Source organism: Ictidomys tridecemlineatus, chromosome 5 (assembly GCF_052094955.1).
Source record: "Ictidomys tridecemlineatus isolate mIctTri1 chromosome 5, mIctTri1.hap1, whole genome shotgun sequence".
In the NCBI taxonomy this organism is placed as follows: Eukaryota; Metazoa; Chordata; class Mammalia; order Rodentia; family Sciuridae; genus Ictidomys; species Ictidomys tridecemlineatus.
In genome coordinates this window covers 4547864-4570970 of record NC_135481.1, presented here as the reverse complement: position 1 = coordinate 4570970, position 23107 = coordinate 4547864, and the positions used below count along the sequence as shown (strand labels likewise).

General features: G+C 37.8%; 1 protein-coding gene across 2 annotated transcripts in view; it reads left to right on the top strand.

The window, feature by feature from the left end:
* Oca2 (OCA2 melanosomal transmembrane protein) overlaps positions 1–23107 on the top strand; it is a 338081-nt gene that overhangs the window by 310123 nt on the left and 4851 nt on the right. The window contains exon 24 of one of the 2 annotated variants that reach the window (XM_078049109.1): positions 17916–18096. The exons of the other annotated variant lie outside the window; for it this stretch is intronic. Coding sequence (XP_077905235.1) covers positions 17916–18081 — 166 coding nt within the window. The 3' untranslated portion in view covers positions 18082–18096. Of the gene's footprint in view, positions 1–17915; positions 18097–23107 lie in introns of those variants that run through there. 2 annotated transcript variants of the gene reach the window in all.

The window sequence follows — 23107 nt, the reverse complement described above, 5'->3', positions numbered from 1 at the left end:
AAATGTGAATTTAATTGAGCCAGAAAAGTTAAAATTAAAGGTTAGAATAAACCAGAAGCAGAAATAGAGGTGAGGACCCACTTCAGCTTATTTCATCCTGGCTCCTTACCCTTGAAGCACCTCTCAGGAAGCCCTGTATAAGAAAAGTGAAGTCAGAGCATGGGAATTAAAGGGACCCAACAGCACCTCCTTGGGCCAGTGAGCCTTGTCCCTGCCAGGCTACTCCCTTGTCCTGAGTTTACTCCACAGTCCAGCCCTGTATGCAGCATGTGGGGGGCAAGGCCTACTTAGTGAACATGTTGTAGCAGTGGAGTTATAGCCATGTGTTGTCTGTCCTGTAAGCTATGGAGGGTCTCTGAGTCCATGGGTGGGCACCGTGCAGCCCATGGAGGGCCATCTCCCAGTCTCCCTGCAACACAGGAAAACATGGTAACCAACGACTAGGGTCTCTCTGGGTGAGCAAAAACTGCATCCACAGAGGGATCCCTCTCAGGCAGGTTCAGGTACCCTGCAGAATGTTCCAGAAAAACAGATCCCATTATCTCCATTCTTAATACCTATTGACTTCAGTGTCCTAGGTTTCGATATCTCTTCAGCAATGGCTAAAGATCTTCCTTTCACAGAGGTGAATTGTGCAGCTGAGCCAGATGCTACCTGTGTAGTGAGACTGTCACTGTTGCTGCAGAGTGACACTGCTGGGATCAGAAACCACAGGCCCAGGAAGCTGTGCAGGCTGAGGATGGAGAGAAGCAAGTGGAGGGAGTTCTGGCACAGTAGAGGCAGAGAGGCCAGCCTCGACATTGAATTGACCCACTGGGCCACAACGCAGGCCTCTCAATGACTAGAGCAATGACGAGTTACAGCAAATGGTAATAGCTTGTGGAATGAATGAATGATTGAGTGAATGAATGAGTGAGCACGTGAGCATGATGCAGGACTGATGGTGTGCTGCTGGAGGCAGTTTTATTCTCTCAAATCGTATTATGTTGTGCAGAAGAATTAATGAAAAGACTCCCAACACAGCTAAAAAATCCCATAGACATTATTTTGGTAACAAATCCTGAAAAATCACTTAAAAAAAAAAACCCATATCGTGAACATCTTGACAGGAGAAAATGTCTAGCTAAGATTCATCGGGAATTATTTTTTATAAATGGCGGGAGACTGTTTTCACATGATCTTCTCTTGCAAGCCCAGCTCGTCATTTTCACTAGGTGTGGATTTTAAATAACCCCAAAGAACGTAGATAACATGACTTTGTCAGATTTTAGTAATAGTTTACCAAAAATTTGTGAGATGCCCCATACGTAATTTGCTATCAGCTTTATATTTGTGAAAACTGTCTGAGCTACATGTGTGATAAATTTCTGGTCCTTTCAGAAAAGACCGTTCTGCAATGTAAGATGCCAGCTTTGAGTTTCAGAGCCCCGTGCATCTGTGGCTACATTAGTCACTCCATTAGTTCCATTGCAGTTCTGCTTCATTCAAAGCTGGTTGTATAAACAAGATAAATCGGTATTGTCAGTGATTATAAAAATGAGATTTCCAGTTTTGTAAACAGCTTGGGGAGCTGTTGGACCTGCAGGCACCAGGCTGGCCAGGTCCCCTGGTTGCTCCCCCTATGAACGTTTTACTGATGCTGGCAAGCTCAGCTGTGGACCCATCTGGGAGTCTGTGCAAGGGTCATGGGTCCATGCAGGGGACCCCTTTTCATTCGGCCACCTCTTCAGCCTCAATATTACTTCTTGCCACAGACTCTCATAGTCTCAAGTCACTGGAATTCATCCAAGTTTTGTTAGTTCAGGACTCAAAAAAGAATCAGGGCCTTTTCTTGGCATCAGGATCTACACCCTGATAGAAAGAGACAAGCGGACACTGGGACCACTGTGCTAGGTCCTGCAATCAAGGTGGAACTACATACAGCAATTTTTGCCATCTTTTAGAATATTGTTCAATGGGCTTGGGCAGGTGGGTTCACCACCCTAACTCTGACATGGTTTTCCATCATCCCTCCAAAGTTCCACGGTACCCTTTTATATTCATTCCCTTATCCCTGCTTCCAGTCCCTGTTAAGGTCTATTTGTCCTTTGTCTCTGAATTTTTGTCTTCTCCAAAATTAAACAACAATAACAAACAACAACAACAACAAAAAACAAACCCGGAATCCAGCTTTCTTTGCTTAGCATGTTTTATTGAGATCTTTACAGCTGAGTGGTATTCCATTGCATAGAGGTACTACAGTCTGCACAGAAGTGTTTTTGTGGTGTTATCTTGAAAAATAGCTAGCAATGGGATTGTGAGACCAGATGGTTCATGATGTTTAACTTTTCTGGAGTTGCTTTATCATTTGAATCCCACCAGTAATTCGTGCAAATTCCAGGTTTCCTACATAATAGTTAGCACTTGGTTCTGCCAGAATCTTTAGCCATTCTAATAAGTGTGCAGTGGTATCTCATGGCGATTTTAATTTAATTTCACTAATGACTTATGATGTTGAATGTATTTTTATGCATGTGCATTATTTGGTGAAATATCTGTCTAAGATCTCTAGTTCTTTTTCAGTTGGGTTGTTTTCTTATTGTTTTGAAAGGTTTTGAAAGGTTTCAAAATCATGTATTTTCAAAAGACAAGTCTTTTGTTATGTGTTTTGTAAAATTGTCTTTTCATTTTTATAAAAGTACCTTTTTAGACAAAAGTTTGTAAAAATTATAAACACAGGGGACTACAAGTTCATTTTAGTTTGTTCCTTTGTGGATCAAGCTTTTAGTGTTATAGCTAAGAAATATGTACCTAGCACAAGGTCACAAAAATTTTTCTCTTAGATTTTCCTCTAAAAGTTTTATATTTACCTCTAAATCTATAATCCCTTTTGAGTCATATTTTGTGTATTTTATTAATCAGCTTTCCATGGCTGTGACAAAATGCCTAAGGTAATCTACTTTTAGGAGGAAAGATTTATTTTGAATCACAGTTTCAGAGGTTTCAGTTTTTGGGTCTTGGTTCTGTTATTTCTGGTCCCATGGTGAGGCAGAATATCATGATGGAGAATATGTGATGGAGCAAAGTTGCTTACCACATGGTGGCCAGAGGCAGAAAAAGAGAGAGAGAGAAGGGAATGGGGGGTGGTGAGGATGAAGGAAGAGGGCTGAGGACAAAATATACCTTTCAAAGGCCCCCAGTGACACACTTGCTTCAACTAGGCCCCACTTCCTAAATTCCCCACTACCTTCCAATAGCCATTCCATTATGAATCCACTGATAGATTATACCACTGATGAACTCAGAGCCCTCATGGTCCAATCACCTCCCAAGACCCCACCTCTGAATACTATGCACTGGGGACAAATACTTTAACACATAAGCTTTTGGGAACATTTCTGATCCAAGCCAGAATGTGGTATGAAATAGAAATAAGGATTCATTTTTGTTTACATATGGACGTCTAATCATTATAGTACCATTTGTTTTTGTTGAATTGCTTTTGCACTTAAAAAAAGATCAAATGAAAGAAACAGATGAGCCAGACACTTGATAGTGATCCAGGGAATATGACATCCAGGGCAGGCTTTGGTAAGCTCTCTTGTATCTCTGAGGCCAAGGACAGCTGGAACATGCCTCAGGCTGCACGTACACTTGAGACTGAAGAGGACCCTCACGGGCTCTTCATTGCTGCTCACATGAAAAGCCTCACACATTCAGAGGGTAAAAGGTGGTGGAGTGGTAAACCATCCAAGCTGCAAACTCATGCCCCAACCTCCATGCACATTCACTGCCGTCAGCTGGAAGTCATTCCAGGGCAAAGTGTTTTAGGATCACCCCTGATCAGTCATCTGACTGCTGATTATGCTGACCCCTTGCCAGCCAGATTTGAAATGATATTTAGCAAACATCAGAGAAAACCAATCAAGATATCAGTGACTAAACTTAGTGTGAGAGACAGAATCTGTAAAATGAGTCCAGGCAAGTCACGAAAACAAGTCAATAAAATCACAGTAGCAGCTCCCTAGAATCCCGAGTTTCTAAAATATATGATTTCAAATTGTCTGATACAGGACAGAAAAACTATGAGACATGTAGATAAAAAGGAAAACCCCAGCAACTGATAGAATTAGTCTCCAAGGGGACCTGAATGTAGGACTTACAAGAACAAGATTTCAAAACTGATATGTTTTGAACATATGTAAATAAAGTTCAAAGAATGAATGAAAACGTATTTAAATCACTGAATCAGTAGAATCATAAATTATATAATAATGAATCAAACGGAAATTTTGCAGTTTTAAAATACAGTACCAAAAGAACTTCACTAGTAGATATAAATAGCAGATTTGTTCTGGTGGAGGTATGTCTCAGGAAACTTGAAAATAAATCAATAGAGATCAAACAGAAGGAAAAAAATAAATAAAAGAAAAATGAGTGAATAAAAATGAACAGAGCTTTAAAGTCCTGTGTGATATCATCAAGCTTACCAACACACATGATAGGAATCTCAAAAGGTCAAGAGAAAGAGAAAGAGGTAGAACAAATAGTAAAAAAATAATGACTAAGAACTTCCAAAATTTGACGAAAAGTTTAATTTACACATCTGAGAAGATCGATGATTTCCAAGTAGGAGAAACATAAAGAAATTTATGTCTAAACAGCATCATTAAAATGTTTAAAACTAAAGTCAAGGGAAAGTTTTGAAAGCAGAAGAGAGAAAAGGTGACTTTTCATGCATGAAGGAAATACAGTAAGAATAAAAGCTAGCTTCTCAGCAGAAGCAATGTAGGCCTAAAACAAACAAATAAATAAATAAACAAACAAATAAATAAATAAAAGGGTGGGATGACATAGTTAAAATGCCGAAAGAAAAAACGCAAACATAAGAAAAATGCAAACTCAAGGGATATTTTCATATATTGAAAAACTATCCCTCAAAAATGACATGAAGAAAAAGCCATGGCCAGATTTAAAACAAAAGACTCAAGAGAATAAATTGCTAGTATATCTGCTTTAAAAAGAAGTATAAGGAAAGGAATGGAAGTTACAATGCAATAACTTGAATAAGTAGATCAGTATGTAGAAGAGCCTGAAAAAAATGCTTTTGTCTTGTATTAGTTGATTTTAAGTGAAATTGAATAAAATAATATAAGATAATGTTTTTAACCTTATTACATATAAAGATGCAGAACATATTACAATAATGGCACAAAAGAGAAGGGAGAGGGTGAGGAAAAGTAAATCTATAGGCACAAAAAGAGGTTTGTGTTACCGAGACCTGAGGATGGGAAGGTGATAGGTTATAGGAAGGTTATAAATGGGTTTGAGGGTTTACTTAAAGTGGTGTAAATAATTTAAGAAAATTGGATTGTGGAGATAAGTGATGTCAAACTTGTTTTCATATGCGTATTAGCCATTTGTGTATATTCTTTGGAGAAGTTTGTATTTCTTTGCCCAATTTACAGAATAGAGGTGTTTGTCTTTTGGGTTTTGATTGTTTTTATGGCAGAAAAATATCTAATTGCCACCTCTCCCTACACACACACACATCAGAATTTGTTTATCAATTCATCTAAAATGGAGACTTGGGAGGCTTCACCTTTTGGATATTGTCAATAATGCTTCTGTAAATATATATTCAAGACCCTGATTTTATTATGGATGTATACCCAAAAGTGGAACTGCTGGGATCATATTGTAATTGTGTTTAGGTTTTTGAGAACTGCCTGTGTTGGTCAGCTTTTTGTTGCTGTGACAAAATACCTGAGGAAAGATTTATTAAAGATTTCCTACTTAAAGTGAAAAAGATTTATTTTGCTCATGATTTCAGAGGTTTGAGACCATGGTATCTTGGCCCCATTGCTTTGTGTCTGAGGCAAAGTCAAACATCATGGCAAATTGTATACAGTGGAGCAATGCTGCTTGCTTCATGGTGGCCAGGAAGCAGAGAGAAAGAGAAAGAAATAGTGTACCAGGGACAATACACACCCTTCAAGATGCACTGCAAGTTACCTGCTTCCTCTAACTAGATGCCACCTCTTAAAGTTTGTACCACTCCCAAAAGCACCAAAGGTTGGCAACCAAGATTTTAGCATATGGCCTTTGGGGAGTATTTCAGACCAAACCATAACACTGTCACACTGGTTTTCAAAGTGTCTGCATAATATTATACTTTTCCTAGCAGTCAACAAAGCTTTCAATTTCTCCATATTCTCTAATATGGGTTATCCCCTCCTTCCTTGCCTTCCTCCCTCCCTCCCTTCCTCCCTTCTTCTTCTTCTTCTTCTTCTCTCTCTCTCTCTCTCTCTCTCTCTCTCTCTCTCTCTCTCTCTTCCATCTCCAATTTTATAGGTGTGAATTGGTACCTCATTGTAATTTTGATTTGCATTTCTTTAACAATTAGTGATATTGAGCATCTTTTACTGTGCTTATTGACTATTTATATATGTTCTTTGGAGAAATGTCTGTTCAATTCCTGTGATATTTTTTTATTAGTAATGTTTGTCTTTTTGTTGTTGAACCATAGGAGTTATTTATATATTTTGGCTATCAACCAATATGAAGGTAATCATTAGAGCAGTGAAAATTAAAACCACGATGAGATGCTACTTCACCTCTACCACATTGGCTATTATGTTCTGTGGTTTTCCTTTTTCACTCTATTGATTTTGTCCTTTGCTACACAGTAGTTTTCAATTTTGATGAAATCCAGTTTATCTATTTTGTTGTCTTTTGATGTCATACTCATTGCCAAATTCAATGTCATGAATCTTTTCTTCAGTGTTTTCTTCCTAATAAAATTTTATAGTTTTATCTCTTTGTTTAGTTCTTTAATCTATTTTGGATAATTTATGTAGTTGATGTAAGATAAAGTTTCAATTTCATTCTTTTTCTGTGGAGATCCAGGTTTTTTTTTTTAACATCATTTGTATATATTCCTTTTTCCCACTGAATGGTCTTGACATCCTTTTTGAAAATCATTTAATAATATATGTAAGGAGTTATTTCTGGGCTCTGTTTATTTGTATGTTTTATGATCTTTTGTTGAAAATTGACATTTAAAAAAATAGCCGCTTCTCCTAATCTTTGCTGATTGGTTCTGTGCATGGAGAGACCTTTACTAATCAGTTCAGCATGAAAGTCTAAGGTCTTATCCAGCCTTTCTGGGCATATATCCTACTCAACTCTGTAATCTCCCGGCCAATTTGCCTGCATACATTGCTGCTTTTAAATGTTGTAATTTCCTTAAGAGTTCACTCCTGTTTTTTCCCAGGTCCTTGGCTCTTCTATTGTGTTCCTCTGTCAATAACTTCTTGCCTCAGGTACCTGAAAGTTTGTAATTCCCTTGTGGCATTCATGGGCTTGGTTTACCCCCTCCTGTGGCTTTTACTAGCCTGAGACTCAATATATGTCACTTTGGCTGTCTGAACTTCTGGTTAGGCATCATAGAGATCTGTCCATCTGACAGCTCTTAGCTATGCTAGAATACTGAAGAATTAGCTCTCCCTATTCTCTGTGGTTTGTTGAGGGAATCTTGAGAGTACTTAACTTCTTCTCCCAAACTATGTCATGTTAGGGAAGGTATGGGACAAGTGTGAGTAAAAACACAGCAAAGTTTCCTACCATGGTGAATGTGACTTTTTCTTGATTGTTTTCTTTGTTGTTGTACATCTTTGACTGGTTTCTAGAGCTCATATACAGTTATTTTAGTTTGCTTCTAGTTATTTATTAAGTGCTTCTATGGGGGAACAAGAGTCTGAAGCTTCTCATCCACCATTTGTCTCTTTTTCATTCATTTTTATGGCAGCATACTATTCCATTGCATAGATATACTAGATTTTTGTTTATCCATTCAAGCATTGATGCACATTTAGGCTGTTTCTACCTTCTTGTAGTTGTGAATAATTTGCTGTGAACATTCTCACGCATGCACTTGTTTTCCATTCTTTTGTATATATACCTACTAGTGGAATTGCTGAATCTCCTTTATTTTTGAAATGTATTTTTTCCTGGGTATAGAATTTTGTTTTGATTTGTTTTTCTTTCTAGAAATGCAAAGGTTTCACCCCATAATCTTATGATTTGCATAGTCTGACAATAAATCTGTTATGCTTATCTTTGGTCTTCTGTATGTAATGTGTTTTTTTTTTTCTGAATACCTTTGAGATCTTCTTTGTCTTTTGTGTTTAGAAATTTGAATATGGTACACTTAAGTTTGGTTTTGATTTGTTTGCTTTTGGCATCTGATGTTTTCTGTGCTCTTTGGATTTATGGTTTGATATTGTCAATTTCAAAAGATTCCTGGCTATTTTTTCCTGCCCATTTCTCCATCTCTTATTAATTTCTGGGATTCCAATTACACACACTAGATGGTTTGACATTGTCCTATTCTTCTTAAATACTGTGCTACATTTTTCTCTTTTTCTTCTTGTCCTATTCAGTTTGTGTAATTTTTATTGGTCTCTCTTCAAGTTCACCAATTGCTTTATCAGATTTGTCAAGTCTACTGGTGAATCTGTTAAAGGCATTTTTCATCTTTGTTAATATGGTTTTCAATTCTAGCGTTTAATTTGATCCTTATACTTTCCATCTCTCTGCTCAGATTGCTCATTTGATTTTGTATGTGTCCATAATTGACATTTTTAACATACTAATCTCAGTTATTCAAAATATCTAAATTGAAAATGTTATGCCCCAGGGTGGTTTCTTTTATTGCATTGTCTTTTGTGTTGTGTTCCCCCTCCCCCGACCCCCAGCTTATTTATATGTTTCAAATTTTTTGTTAAGAGGTAGATAGTAGAAAATAAGGCCAATATTAGAAATGAAGATGCTCTTCCTTCTATTAGGGCTTTAATGTGGGGGTTTGATTCAATCTTGACTTCAGATTTGTGGTTGCTATGGTGCAACAACTCAGTGCACTGTAGTCTTCAGATTGTACTACCTCCTGTTTAGAATGGAGACTGGTTTGCCATTCAGTGATTTTATGCATGTCTTTTGCATCTTCATTTTTAGTTCTTTTCTTTGCATTGATTTTCAGAGAGAGCCTCCTTCTGTGCTCTTGGCTTTCTCCCCAAAGTTATTATCATGTGCTCCAGGCTTTGTGTTCTGTCTCCCGGCTGCTGTGGGTATTCATCAGTGCCCTGGGGATGTAGTGTTTGCTGCACTTGTCACAGTGGTTTAGGACTTTGGTCTGTAAACATCTTGTGTAGGGGATCCAAGCCTGGTCTTCTACCCTCTGGCAGCAGACGCTGACCCTTTGCCAATCCCAGTCCTGCACGACAAGGATGCTTTCTTGAGTGCTCACAGTGAGCGCTCAGTGAGGACCATGGTGAGGAGGGTGAGAGCGAGTGGAATTCTTCATTGACCTGAAGTCCCAGGATTCCCATATTCTGGACTTTGGCCAATTTGTTCTAAGTTTGGAGTCGAACTCTTCAAATTAGTATTTTACAGGTGTCTCCACAGCTAAGCAGGTGTTTATATTCTGTTTCTTCTTGCAGGTAGCTCCCTTTATTTAAATTTCAGGGTAGTTAGTTGTGCCTACGCCTTGACTCTATCATGGGATCAAGAATGATTTTTGGCTTGTGGTTTGTCTGGACTTTTTTGTTACATGGTTTGGAGTGATGCTCTTTGCAGTTTTCTTCTAGATGGACGTCCTACAGGAGGATCTAACTTACCAGGATGGGAGTCATTTGATATGTGCATTCAATTGAAGTGTGGTGAAACAGATCCCCCAAACTGAGTTGTCCTTGTCTCCTCCTTGATGGTCCAGTAATCTACCTTTGCATGTGCTCTCCAGAATGACTTTCACTTTCATGCTCTGGGTCCTTGACCCACAGTGTGCTTCTCATCTGAGTGCCCTCCCACCCAGTTCCCAAACGCTGGTAACCGGCTCACGGTGCAAGGTGCAGGGTGAACAATGCCTTGGTAATCAGGCAGTCATAGATTGTCACAGGGGTGTGTCCTTTTACAGGTCCCGTTTGGTACCCATGTCTGTGCCTCCTGCTACATAGAATACCTTGTTCATTTTCCTGTGATCCCCATAGGCCTATTCCAGGCTCCAGTGTGATAAACGTCTGATAAATGATTTAATAAAGAATGACAAGTCAGAATCAGCTCTCAGTAAAACAAGCAATAAATGTTTAAAGAATTGATTACTCTTAGAAACGTTGCCTTTTGTATGAAATGACATTTTTATTTTTGCTGTGTTTCTTCATTTTTGTCAACAACATACAAGCATTATAGCATGTCTCTGACAATAAAATTTGTGGTAGAAGTGCTTCTGAACTTGAATTAGGAAAACATTCTCAGTGATGTTCTGCTGGGAGACTACCCACAATAATGTTTCTTTTTAAACAGTTACATTTTGTCAGAGAGGCATTTGATCTGGAAGGTAAAACTATCTTATTTCCTTCCATTTCATCTCACTGAAGTTATTCCATTTTGGGGGTTGGGTTCACCCAGGAACAGACTGATTAAGTGTAGCTTTAAATATAACATTTTGCATTGATCTTGGACATTACATTTACATATATAGATATGTATATATATATATATATAAATTTAAAAGAACTATTATAAAAGAGAAGAGTGGAGAGAGGGAGGGAGGGAGGGAGGGAGAGGAGGGGGAGGAAGAAAGGGAAGAGAATAACAGAAAGAATTCAATTACTAATTCTTCACAGTTGAGTACGAGTCACAGTAGAACAGAGAATTTTGCATGCTTTTTCCACTACAGTATAACTAGAATCATGCCCAGCACATGTTATATGCTAAAAATATATATATATTAAAGAAAACAAAGGTAGCAAATTACTTTACTATTCAGGCCTTGGTTTACTCCTACAAAGAAAGATTACCTCCAAGCTCCTTTTTAAAAAAAAATTACAAAATTTTATTATAATTTTCATGTCAATATGTAACATTTTTTAAGTTTTCCAAGATTATCTTACTCTATAATATGGAAAGGTTAAAGCAGTTTTTAAAGATGATGAAGCAAAAGAAGCAAAATAATCTCTGTTTACTAAGATTTCAAGATCTCAGGAAGTCGGTGTTATTCATGGTAAAGTGGTAGGAAAATATTTTAATAATGTTAAATAATAGTATTTAATAATGTAATAGAAAATGTAATACACGATATGTAAATATTACAATAGCACATAATAGTGTACCCTGTACACACGTGGTATTGTGGCTTTGGGTTGAAAATGTGAGATGAGAGACTTTCTGAGGAACTAGCTTAGGTCCGCTGACTGAGAGTGGCCAAGGATTCCAGAGCTTTCTTGACTAAGAAGGAGCTGAAGGAACTGAGGGCTGCAGGTGGGAAAGGCGTGTGGAGGAGACTCGGTAGCTGCCTCCAGACACCTGAATAGAGAGGTGAATACCAGAGCCTGGTGGTTCTGGAAGTGAGATTTATGAGAGGAGATACTTGGTTTAGAGTGAAACAGACAGACAAGGTACTTTTATATAATGTCAGAATAATTCTGAATTAGATACAGAATGCAAGCAGTGTTTGCTCCTTATACTTTTGTAGAGAGACACAATTTTAAAATATGACCTCTTATAAGTTCTGGCTCCTGATATTTCCCTAATTCTTAGTCCTGCAGCCTTTTCTCTCTCCTCTTTTGAAGGCTATTTCCCTAGAACATTGATGCTTAGAGTTATTCAAGAAAGAGGATTTTCAGGTCAAACTCATTTTAGAAAGCCTGCATAATATGATTCAGTTGTTGGAGAACCCTGCGGAGCCCTGTGGTTAATTACCTGAATATCCTGTGTTGCTCTTCAGCCAGTGTTTCTCAAATTTATTTGACCTTGGAGTTTTACTTGAATAACACTTGCAGACACCCAGAGCTGCCCACGTTGGGAGTCAGGGCAGGTGGGCATGCCTCTGGGAGGCCACTCTTCCTGACCTGTCTGTGTGCTTGGATCTGCAGCACAGACTGCATGGGTTGCACATACTATATTGATGGGCAACAAAGCATCCTTGCTGGAATCTAGAGTTCACCACCCAAAGAATACCCAGGTGACTGACAATGGCTAGGGCAGGGAGGGGCCACCCTGAAGTTTGGCACTCTATCCAGATCAGACCTGTCTGGCCAGGAGCACCAGGGTTCAGGCAGTGACCTAGTAGAGAAGACTGCAGAATCGAGAATTCATCCATCTCCACTTTTTTTAGGGCATGGGAGGCATGGTTGCTTTGGGAAAACATTTCCTTCAACGAAATTGTGCATATAGGGATTAGACACATTTTCAAAATCCCTTTGAGAGCTCTTTGTTTTTGGATACACTCTCTCTAATTCTACTTTATCCTTTTTATTTCACTTACAGCACTTGCTTACTATGGCTAGATCACTTAACTTCCCTTCTAACACCATTGTTATCTGTAAGCATCATGTGGTATTGCAGATGGCAGCTTTTCCAGAGCATGTTAATATAAAAACAACCCAATGAAACACAAAGGAAGACTGCAAGAGAGTAAAAGAGGAACAAGAGGCCTGTAAAATAGGGCTGGAGGTTTGGCTCAGTAGAAGAGCACATTCTTAGCATAAGCAAAGCTCTGGAGTTGATTCCTAGGGGTGAAGGTAGGGAGGGTGGGGACTGAAAGGAAGAAAAAAAAGGAAGGTAGAAAGGAAGGAAAGAAGGAGGGAGGGAGGAAGGGAAAACAATTAACAAATGGCACTGATAAATTCTTCCCAATCAATAATTGAAAGACATAAAGTGGCAGAAGAGATTTAAAAAAAATGTGCTATATACAAGAGAGTCACTCTAAATATAAGGACACAAATAAATTGAATAAAGGAATGGGAATAAAACATTCCTTTCAAATGGTAAATAAAAGACAACAGGGGTATAGACTTACAGACTTTGGGTCAAAAGCTATGACAAGAGACAAAGAAAGAGATTATATAATGACCAAAAGGTCAATCTACCAGGAAGATACAACATATGTAAATTATAAAAACATATGTACCCAACATTAGAGCACCTAAATATATAAAGCAAACACTGAAAAAAACTGAAAGGAGAAATAAACAACAATATATTAATAATAGATTTTAACACCCTATTTTTTTAATAATAGTGGAACAATTAGACAAAAAATTCAACAAAGAAACAGTAGACATGAACAACTATATAGACCAAATGGATCTAACAGGTGTTATAGTTAAAGCTTCGTCCTGGGGCTTCATAAACTGACTTCCAGACCACTCACATATAATCGAATCAAGCCTTTATTGAAGCACACTGGTAGCTACAAGAACTTAAAGCTGTTCCCTTTATCAGCCCCAAATAATTGCAAAGGGCACTCCTTATAAGCCTGAAAACCGCAAAAGGGACGTTCAGGGGTCTAGCAATGCAAGCAAGCCAGGTTACAGAAGCAGGAGAGTGCAGTCATGCGGAGGGACACAGCCAGTCACAATTAGCCCAGTCACCCCAGTTACAGAAACAATACCCCATTAGGTAGTTCGGTGTTCTTAAAGATTTCTATAGCAAAAGGAAAAGAACATCTTGCCCTGGTCTTGACCCTTCTACTTGGCATGGTTGTTTTACAGGATGGAGTTACTAAACAAAATGGAGTCACTTTGGCTTGGCTATGACACAGGCATAGAGAATATTCAAACCAACAACAACAGAATACACATTTCTCCCAAGCATCCATGGAATATTCTCCAGGAGAGGTCACATGTTAGTTAGATCACCAAACAAGTTTTACCAAATATAGGAGGTTTGGAATCATACCCAGTATCTTTTCTGACCACAAAGGTGTGAAATGAAAACCGCGTTTTTATTTTATATAGGAAAGGACAACTCTAGAACTTTAGTATGTAACAATTCTAGTGAATTTCTATCTCAGCTCTCTAGAGCAATTTATTTGGGCCTCAGTCTTCTGTAATGTAGGGATAATGCTATCCAACAATACACAGGTTGTTGTGAAAATCAAATAAAAGAGGCATATGAAGCTCATAGCACAATGTTCAGGGTATAAGTTTACTTAAATACCTATTTTTTGTTGTTGTTTTCTTTTCTCCACAAGGAGGCTAATGTATAATTTTTAGCAGTGAAGAAACTCTTTACTCTCTGCAACTGGCCTCTTCCAGGTAACAGCAGATCCTCTCGGAGTCTTGTTTCCCTCTTCACCCTTGGTTGGCATTGCAGTTGCGTGGGAAGGTGTCTTGATGGGAGCCCTTGGACATTTCCAGCACATGTTTCCTCTGACCACACCATGACTTCTGACATAATCACATCTTATTTTTTCTCAATAAGATAGGCAATTTTAAAATCACATTATCTAAAAAATATTATTTAAAAATATATATAAGAACTCTTTCTTTTGTGTAGAAAGAGGCTATCCAAATTATGTACACTAGGGCAGAGGCTCACAGTGACTGATATTTTTTATTTTTTTTATAAAATTTTAAATTTGTTTTAATTAGTTATACATGACAGTAGAAAGAGGCTATCCAAATTATGTACACTAGGGCAGAGGCTCACAGTGACTGATATTTTTAATTTTTTTTATAAAATTTAAAATTTGTTTTAATTAGTTATACATGACAGTAGAGTGACTGATTTACTATGAAGGCAGCCCAAAACCTCTTCCCAGAGTGACTGCCCCAAACACAAACGTTCCACACAGAACTTTCTTCCCTCTCCTCTTCCTCCTCCTCCTCCTGCTGCTGCTGTTGTAATCTGGCGTGTCTCCATTTTATGTTGTTATAGCACTAACACTAGGTGATTTATAAATGAAAGATTTATTTTAGCTCATAATTCCAAAGGTAGGAAAATCTAAGAACACAATGCCACATCTGCTTGGTTTCTTGTAAGGTCTTCAGGCTGCTTCAAGCATGGCTGGAAAGCAGAATAACTAGGGGATTTGTGCAAAGAGAGGTCATATGGTGAGAGAGGAAGCAAGAGAGCAAGCAAAGGAAGTGGAATTCTTAGTAACAATCCAATCCTGTAGCCAGTTCAGTCCTGCAAGAGCAAGAACTCACTCTCCAAACAAAGGCATTAATCCCTTACTGATTTAATACCTCTTAGTGGTCCCTGCATGGCTCCACATGGTTACATTGAGAATCCAATTTCAACATGAGCTTTGGTGGGGACTAATCATGTGCAAATCATAGCATGCTGCATATGTGTTAGCTTAGAATACAGAACAACCTCTGCAAGACATCTGCAATGCCTAGCAAGAATGCCAGAGCTGGTGCTGTTAAAAAAAAAAAGATAATAAAAAAAAAAAACCCAATAACAACAACAACAAAAAACCCATTGGGATTTTAAAAAGCTCAGCAGACTTTCATGATTCAGATTCAGCAAAAGGTTTGATGTTGAAAACCGAAGTTAACTCATAGAATTATGTAGCCCTGATGCCACTATAATCATGGTAGGTCTGAATTTTTGGAAAAAAAATAAAAAAGAAATCTGAATTCATAAAATGATTTTAAGTTAATAAGGATTGCCTGTGTTTAATGTTTCCTTTCTGAAATAAGATATTATCTACTGCAAGTTCACTTCAATAGGATTAAATTAATGTAAAATGTGGCCCGTCCCAGCCTTGTTAAACAGAGCTCTTATGCCTTCATTGTTCTATTTTCTGTCTCTGTCAAAGCGAGACAAGGACCTCTGTGTGTTTTCCACTAAGATTAGTTAAACATGTATTTATAAAAGTCAATTAGTTAATTAATGTTTGTAAATATACTATTAAATCAAACCAAATTAAATAACTAACATAAGTAACTAAAATGTATCTGAACAGAAGATACTTATTTTAAATAATAATAATCATTTGACAAATGAAACCCCCAGTTTTAAATCTCTTATTGAATTAATGAAGACCACAAAATGTATTTGAGACTGATAAAAACTAAAACTTGCTATTTTCTTTGTCTTGTATAGGAGGTCTTAGTATACTGGTTTGTTTATCTTTTGTCATAGAGAATTAAAAATTTCAAATCATTGTACAATGAAAAATTTCAAATCATCAATTGTATTACCATTGCTAAAGGCAAATACATAAAGAATAAAAGCAAGAAAATGAATTAAAAACTACAAAGCATAAAACAATGTTTTATAAGACAGTAAAACAGTATTTAAAATAAAGATTTAAAACTAAACATTAAAAATAAGTTTCTAGCTGGACTTTGCTTTTTTAATATTTATTTTTTAGTTTTAGGTGGATATAGTATCTTTTTTTTTAATTTTTATGTGGTGCTGAGGGTCAAACCCAGTGCCTCATGCATATCAGGCGAGTGTGCTACCACTTGAGCCCCAGCCCCAGCCCCTGGACTTTGCTTTTAAAAAAGTGATTGGAGGGGTTGGGATTGTGGCTCAGGGATAGAGCACTTACCTGGCACGTGTGAGGCACTGGGTTCGATCCTCAGCACATATAAAAATAAACAATTAAACTCAAAAAAAATTTAAATAAGTGATTGGAGTGATGTGAAAAATGTCAAAATAAACTACAAATAAAAATGGGCTACGGAACTGAAGAGACTTCTCAGAAGAAGACATACAATTGATCCACAAATATATGAAGAAATGCTCAACATCTCTAGTAATTAGAGAAATGAAAGTCAAAACTACTCTAAAATTTTATCTCACTCCAGTCAGAATGGCAATTTTCAAGAATACAAGCAACAGTAAGTGCTGTTGAGGATGTGGGGATAAAGGTACATGCATACATTGCTGGTGGAACTGCAAATTGGTGCAGCCACTCTGGGAAGCAATATGGAGATTCCTTAGAAAACTTGGAAAAAGGAAAATCTTCTGGTATTTATTGGCTAATAAAAGATGCCAGTCAAGAGAGGCTTTATGGGTATAAGAGAAGAAGGCTCCTGGTAAAGAAAGTTCTTGGAGGAGGGTCAAGTAGATGCAATCCAGAGTCAGTTTAATACATGAAAGAAGGAAAGAAGGAGGAAGGTAAGAACAAAACCTTAAAAAAACAAAACAAAACAAAAAGAACAACAAAAAGCAGAAAAAAGAAAAAAAAATACCGTGTAGGGATGGCAAAAATTGCTGCTGTTCAACTTTGGTAAATATAATGTTCTCGAAAAAGCCCAAAGAAACAAGGTCAGATTCTAAATGAAGATGGGAATATGGAGAAGGATGATCCAAGGCGTTTCAGAAAAGGTATCAAAAAGAACTTTAAAGGGCACCTACCCACATGCCAAGAGTGTAGTGAGTGTGTGACTCTGGCCATGCTCAGTGGGGATGCTCAGTGGGTAATGGGCTTCCCCATGTATGATGGGACTTTTAAGGAAGTGAGAACTTGGCTAACTGAAGGTCTCATGGAGGGGAGAGGAGAGAGTCCTAGCCCAGAGGGTGGCCTTAGAGAACTGGGACTTGTCAAGACAAGGCACCATGGGGATGCCTCCCAGAGTGGGTGGCTAAGGGAGCATAGTCCAAGCATGTAGCAAAAAAGTATAGAAGAAGCTGGGCACGGTGGCACACACCTGTAATCCCAGCAACTCCAGAGGCTGAGGCCGGAGGATATTATAAATAAAATACAAAATAGGGCTGGGGATGTGGCTCAGTGGTCGATTTTGCTTTGTTAGCAAAAATTTCTTGTTGAAAATCAGGTCTCTGCCCAGTGTGCCAAGCTGTGTGAAAATCCTCCAGGCAGGGTCCTGGGTCAGCCTGTTTCCCAATAATCAGGAAGTTTTGGTCCTTTGGAGCACTGCATGTTAGCCCAGGTGTATTTTTAACTTAAAACGTGATACGTGTAACACAGGGTCTGTCTGGGCATCCATCTGACATTTTGCATCTTGATTTGTACTTTGACATTCAAGTGTTTTCGTCTTCCGTAACACAGTGTGATGTTAGAGCCAGAATGGATTGAAAAGAGTCCCCGAGGGAAATGAAAGCCTGACGTGGTAACTGGATGTGAGCAAATTCGCTTTTCCTAAGGCTTTGGGTAAAGGTATTGCTTTTTTTTCTAGAGCCTTGGGGAGCAATACAAATGGATCTGCTGGGAAATGGAAGCCTCTGGGTAAAGCTGGAGCATCAGTGTCCTATGTATTTGGAGTCCTGCTGGCAGGGACAGGAAGTCATTACTTCTTCTCTTCAAATAAATCTCCTTTCAGCTGGCTCCTGGCTGATCAGTGAGTGCAGCGTTGAAACACCAACCAAACTGGTTCCCTCAGGAAAAGCAGCAAGGCTGTCCCGGGAGGGGCCACTCCAGTCTCTGATGTCCCTGGGAAGAGCTGGCTGCAGACCTTGCTTGCACTCTGCGACTGCTCAGGTGCACAGTGATTGTTCACAGTGCCTCCCTCATTGCCCGGGAACAACTTTATCCCTTGTCTTGACCCTTACTAATATTCGGGCAATCCTTTTCTCATGATTTTCAAAACGTATGAGGAAGAGACCACTCCAGCTAGCCAGCGGGCATGTGCCCCAGGTCTGAGCGTGTGCCCCAGGCCGTGTGACAGATTTGGCTTGGGAGCATGGTGTCCTAGTTGTTGGTTCCTGATGTATTAAAATGAGGCAGTTTACCTAGGTGCGTTATCTTTGAACTGGAAAAGCACAAATGACATTCATGGAACCCTGACTGTGTGAATCTTTATGAGTTAGGAGCTACCTTGTGGTATGTGCAGATAGATATCTTTGAATGTGAGTCTTATTATTTGTTGGCCGATCACAATCCAACTAACAGATGGTAAGGTGAGAATCTAAAATACTCGGGATGGCATTTGACTTAAATGCCCATCCACCTCTCTCTCCCTCTCTTGTCTCTATCTCTTTCTCTTCCATCTGTGGGGTCCCTTAGTGAGAAGACTATGGGAGGTGCTGGATTGGCCTGGTTGATCAGTTCTCCTGAAGCTCAGGAGAATGTTAAATGTCTCCTTGGCTTCCCCGGAAACCCTGAGACTCCCTGTCTTGTTCAGTGGACATGAAGGCATGAATGGTTGTCTTGTCCTCCCTAGCTCCAGTATTCCTGCCTTTAAGCTAGGGTCTCATAGCTCACCTTCCCCCTTCCAGAGCAACCTCACCTCCTCCCCACGACACTCTCCTCCAAGCCCACAATGCCTGCTTCCCTGAAGGGCATCTGCCTCCCAGTCAGGAGTGCAGTGGGCACTCTGCAGCCTGTTTGCCTTGGTAAAGAGCCTCTCTCAACCCAGGGAATCATACCCTCCAGAATCACAGCCACGTGGACAGCAGCCTTATATCATCAACATTTCCCTAGTGGCTCATGCTGTTGAACACCTCTTCATGTACTAGTTTCCTGTTCATATATCCTCTTCAGTGAGACATCTCTTCCTCCTTTCCTAATTGGATTGCTTGTGTTTTGTATTGTTGAGTTTTTGAGAACTCTTTATATAGGAGGATAGGAGGCCTTCACCAATATTTCCACCCATTCAGTAGCTTCTTTATATCCTCTTTTTTTTTTTTTTAGCTATCCTAAAGCTGAAATTTTGCCAATTTAATTTTGGCTTTTTAAATTTTTTTTTAATTTTATTTTTTAACTACATGTTATCAGTGGAAAGCATTATAATTCTTATTACACATACAGGGCACAATTTTTCATATCTCTGTATATAAAATATGTTCAGGCCAATTTATGCCTTTATACATGTAGTTTTTTTTTTTTGTATTATGATTGTTAATACCGGAGTCTTTTATTAAACAAAAAAAAATTTTTTTAAAGTTTTTATTTAAATAAGGTCTATTTTTTTTCATGTAATCAGAACTTTGCTATCACTTTTAAGAATGTTCTTTTACTAAACTTATAGGCTTCAAATATGTTATCTTATGGTTTCTTCTAAATGTCTTATTTTATGCTTTGCATTTAAATCTATGATCCATTAGAGGCTTAAAGTATGTAGGGTGTGAGGCTGAGGTTGCTACTTATTTTCTGGCTTTTGGGTCTATTCCTGAATTTTATATGCTGGTTCATTGAACCACATGTCTGTATCTCCATCAGAACTGTACTGCCTTGATCACTAGTGCTACATAGAAGGCCTTGATGTGGCCTCCCATTTCATTCTTTGACAAGATTGCTTTTGCTGTTCTTAAATCCATACTGTATATTTAGTTTTCTCCAAAATAACTGTAATGGGTGCCACATTTTAAATTTTAATTTTCCAGTGTTTATAGGTAGTATGTAGGAAAAATGATTGCTCTTGTATTGCCGTCATTATTGAAGTTATTACCGACTGATTTGTTTTAGGAATTTTTGTATGCTTTTGCTTTTTGTTGTTGTTGTTGTTGATTTCTTGGGATTTCCTATACAAATGATGTATATTTAGGGGCATTCTTACTCTTCTATTTCTGTATGTCTTCTGCCTTATGACACTGCCTAGGGCTTTCAGTACTATGCTAATAAGATTGGTGAGACCCTGTCAGCATTCCGTCTCACCCTGGGGATGATGTTAACTGCACTGCTTTCTTCTATAGCTTATCTTCTTTACCAGGTCAAGGTAACAATATGAGTTGGAAAATGATGTTTCCTCTCCATCTCTTTTCTGAAAATGCCTTTGTAGAATTAGTGAAATTCTTTAAATGTTTGATAGAATTCACCAGTGAAATAATTTGGTCATAGGGAGAAGATGTTTAGTAATTTAAATTTTTAATAGATGTAGGATAATGAGATTATTTCATTCTTGTGATGAAATTCATGGTCAGTTTGTATTCTGTCTCCTTCTTTTATTCTTTGATGTCCTCAGGATATGTACTGATATGCATGTTTCATCAGTGCTGATCATTCATGTCTTTCTTCTGTTTTTGCTTTGTCAGTCTTTCTTGAAGTTGATTGGTTTCATTGATCTTTATAGAAAGTCAGCTCTTTGTTTCATTGATTTTTCTCTACCATTTCTTTGTTTTTAATTTCATGGATTTATGCCTTTCCCTTTAGTATTTCTTTCTTTCTGCTTGGTTTGGGTTTATTTTTCTATTATTTTTTTCTTTTTCCTTAATATGGGAACTTAAAGTATTGATTTAAGGTTTTTTTCTAATGTAAACATTCAGTGCTATAAATTTGCTCTATGACATGTATTTCTATTTTTTCCAGTTCTATGTGTTTTTTTTTAAAGATTTCCTTATACAGTATCTTATCCCTATGGGTTATTTAGAAGAAGTCTTCTTAAATTCAAACTTCTTGGGCAATTTCTCTTTTATCTTTCTATTATTGCTTTTTAGTTTAGTTGCATATGGTCAAAAACAAACTGTGTATGATTTTGAGTCTTAACTCTGTTAAGGTTTGTTTTCTGGCCCACGGTCTAATCTACCTTGCTAAATGTTTCTTGGTTACTGAAAGGAATGTGCATTTTTCTCTCCTTGGATACACCTATGTATCAGTGTATGTATGTATGATATCAGTGAAGTCTGGTTACTGGAGGATATCTTTTGAGTTCTTCTCTATCCTTGCTGAATGTCTTTCTAGTTCTATCATTGGCGGTGACAACAGTGAAGTCTTCATCCAAAACTTTTGATTTGTCGATCTACAAGTCCTTTTTTGCATCTGTAATTTCTCTTGTTGGTTTTGTCAGTTTTTATTTCCTGCATTTTTCAGCTCAGTTATTTGGTGAATGAGCATTTAGGATTACCATGATCTCTTGGTAGACTGATTGTTTTATCAATAACTTGTGTCTCTCTTTGCCCTGGGATTTTTCTTGGCTCTGAAATCTACTCTATGTGATATCAGTCTAGCTACTCCTGTGCTCTGATTAATGTTCATGGTCTCTCCTTTTGCATCCTTTTGTTTTGAGTCAACCCATACCATTGTAGTTGAAGTGATTCTCTTGTAATTAGAACACAGTTGAATATTTAGGACTTTTTTATTTTTGTTGTGTGATTGTTTTCAGTCCACTCTGCAAGCCTTGCTTTTAATTGGCATGCTAAGACCTATCACATTTAATTTGATTATTGATGTATTAGGGATTATTATATCTGCTATCTTATTTTTCTTTTCAGTTGATTAACTCTCTTTTTAGTTTGTCTATTTTTACTGCCTTCCTGGATGACTCCTTAGAATTCCATTCTGCTCTGTCTTGAGTGTCTCTGAGTGCACCTTTTTCTCTACACTTTTTAGTAGTGACTCTAGGTGCTATTCTATGTATACACGCAACTTAACACAGTCAACTGATGTTTCCCTTTGCCAGTTCAAAGAGGGTGTGGAAATCTAGCTTCTCTTAATATTCATCCATTCACAATATAATTACTATAAGTATTCCAGTGTATTCCTTGAGAATCACATCAAAATCATAATGTTTTGTTTAAAATTTATTTTGAATTGGCACATAATAATTGTACATAAATATAGGGTAGAATATGATGTTTTGATGAACATGAACATCTTGTAATGATCAAATTGGAGTGATTACCATATCTATCACCTTAAACATTGATCATTTCTTTGGGGTAGAATATTTAAAATCCTTGGTGATAGCTATTTTGAAATAATTTTTGCTTCAACTACCACACAGTTAATAATTTAAGAGGAGAAAGCAAGTTGACAGTACTTACCCACATTTATGTTTATTAGTTTGTTCTTCCTTCCTGATGCTGCAAGATTCTTTCTTTTGTCATTTTATGTTTGAAGATCTTTTAAGCGACTGTTTTAGGGTATGCCTGCTGCCCTTTTGGTTTTACTTCATCTGAGAATGTCTTGACTTCTTCATTTCTGAGGACTGTATTTGATGAATATATAAATCTGTGTTGTTAGATCTTATCTTTCAGCAATGAAAAAATGTTGTTCTACTTCCTGCAGGCCTCTGTGCTGTTTTTATCTATACATAAATGTAATTTATCTCTTGTTACTTTTAATTTTTAAAATTTTCTTTAGTTGTCAGGTGTTTCAGTTAGCTTTTTTACTGCTGTGACCAAAAGATCTGGCAAAAAAAAAAAAAATTAGAGGAAGAAAAGTTCATTTTGGGGCTCATGGTTTCTAAGGTCTCAGTCCTTAGAACAACAACCAGGTTCATTGCTCTGGGCCTAAGGCGAGGCAGAACATCATGGCAGAAGAGTGGAGTGGAAAAAAGTAACTCAGGACATCATACCAGGAAGAAGAAAGAGAGAGACCCTCCTGATTGTGGACAAAATATATACCCCAAAGGCATGCCCCCAATGACCTCCCTTCTCCAGCCACACCCCCACCTGCCTTCAGTTACCACCAAGTTAATCCTTATCAGGGGAT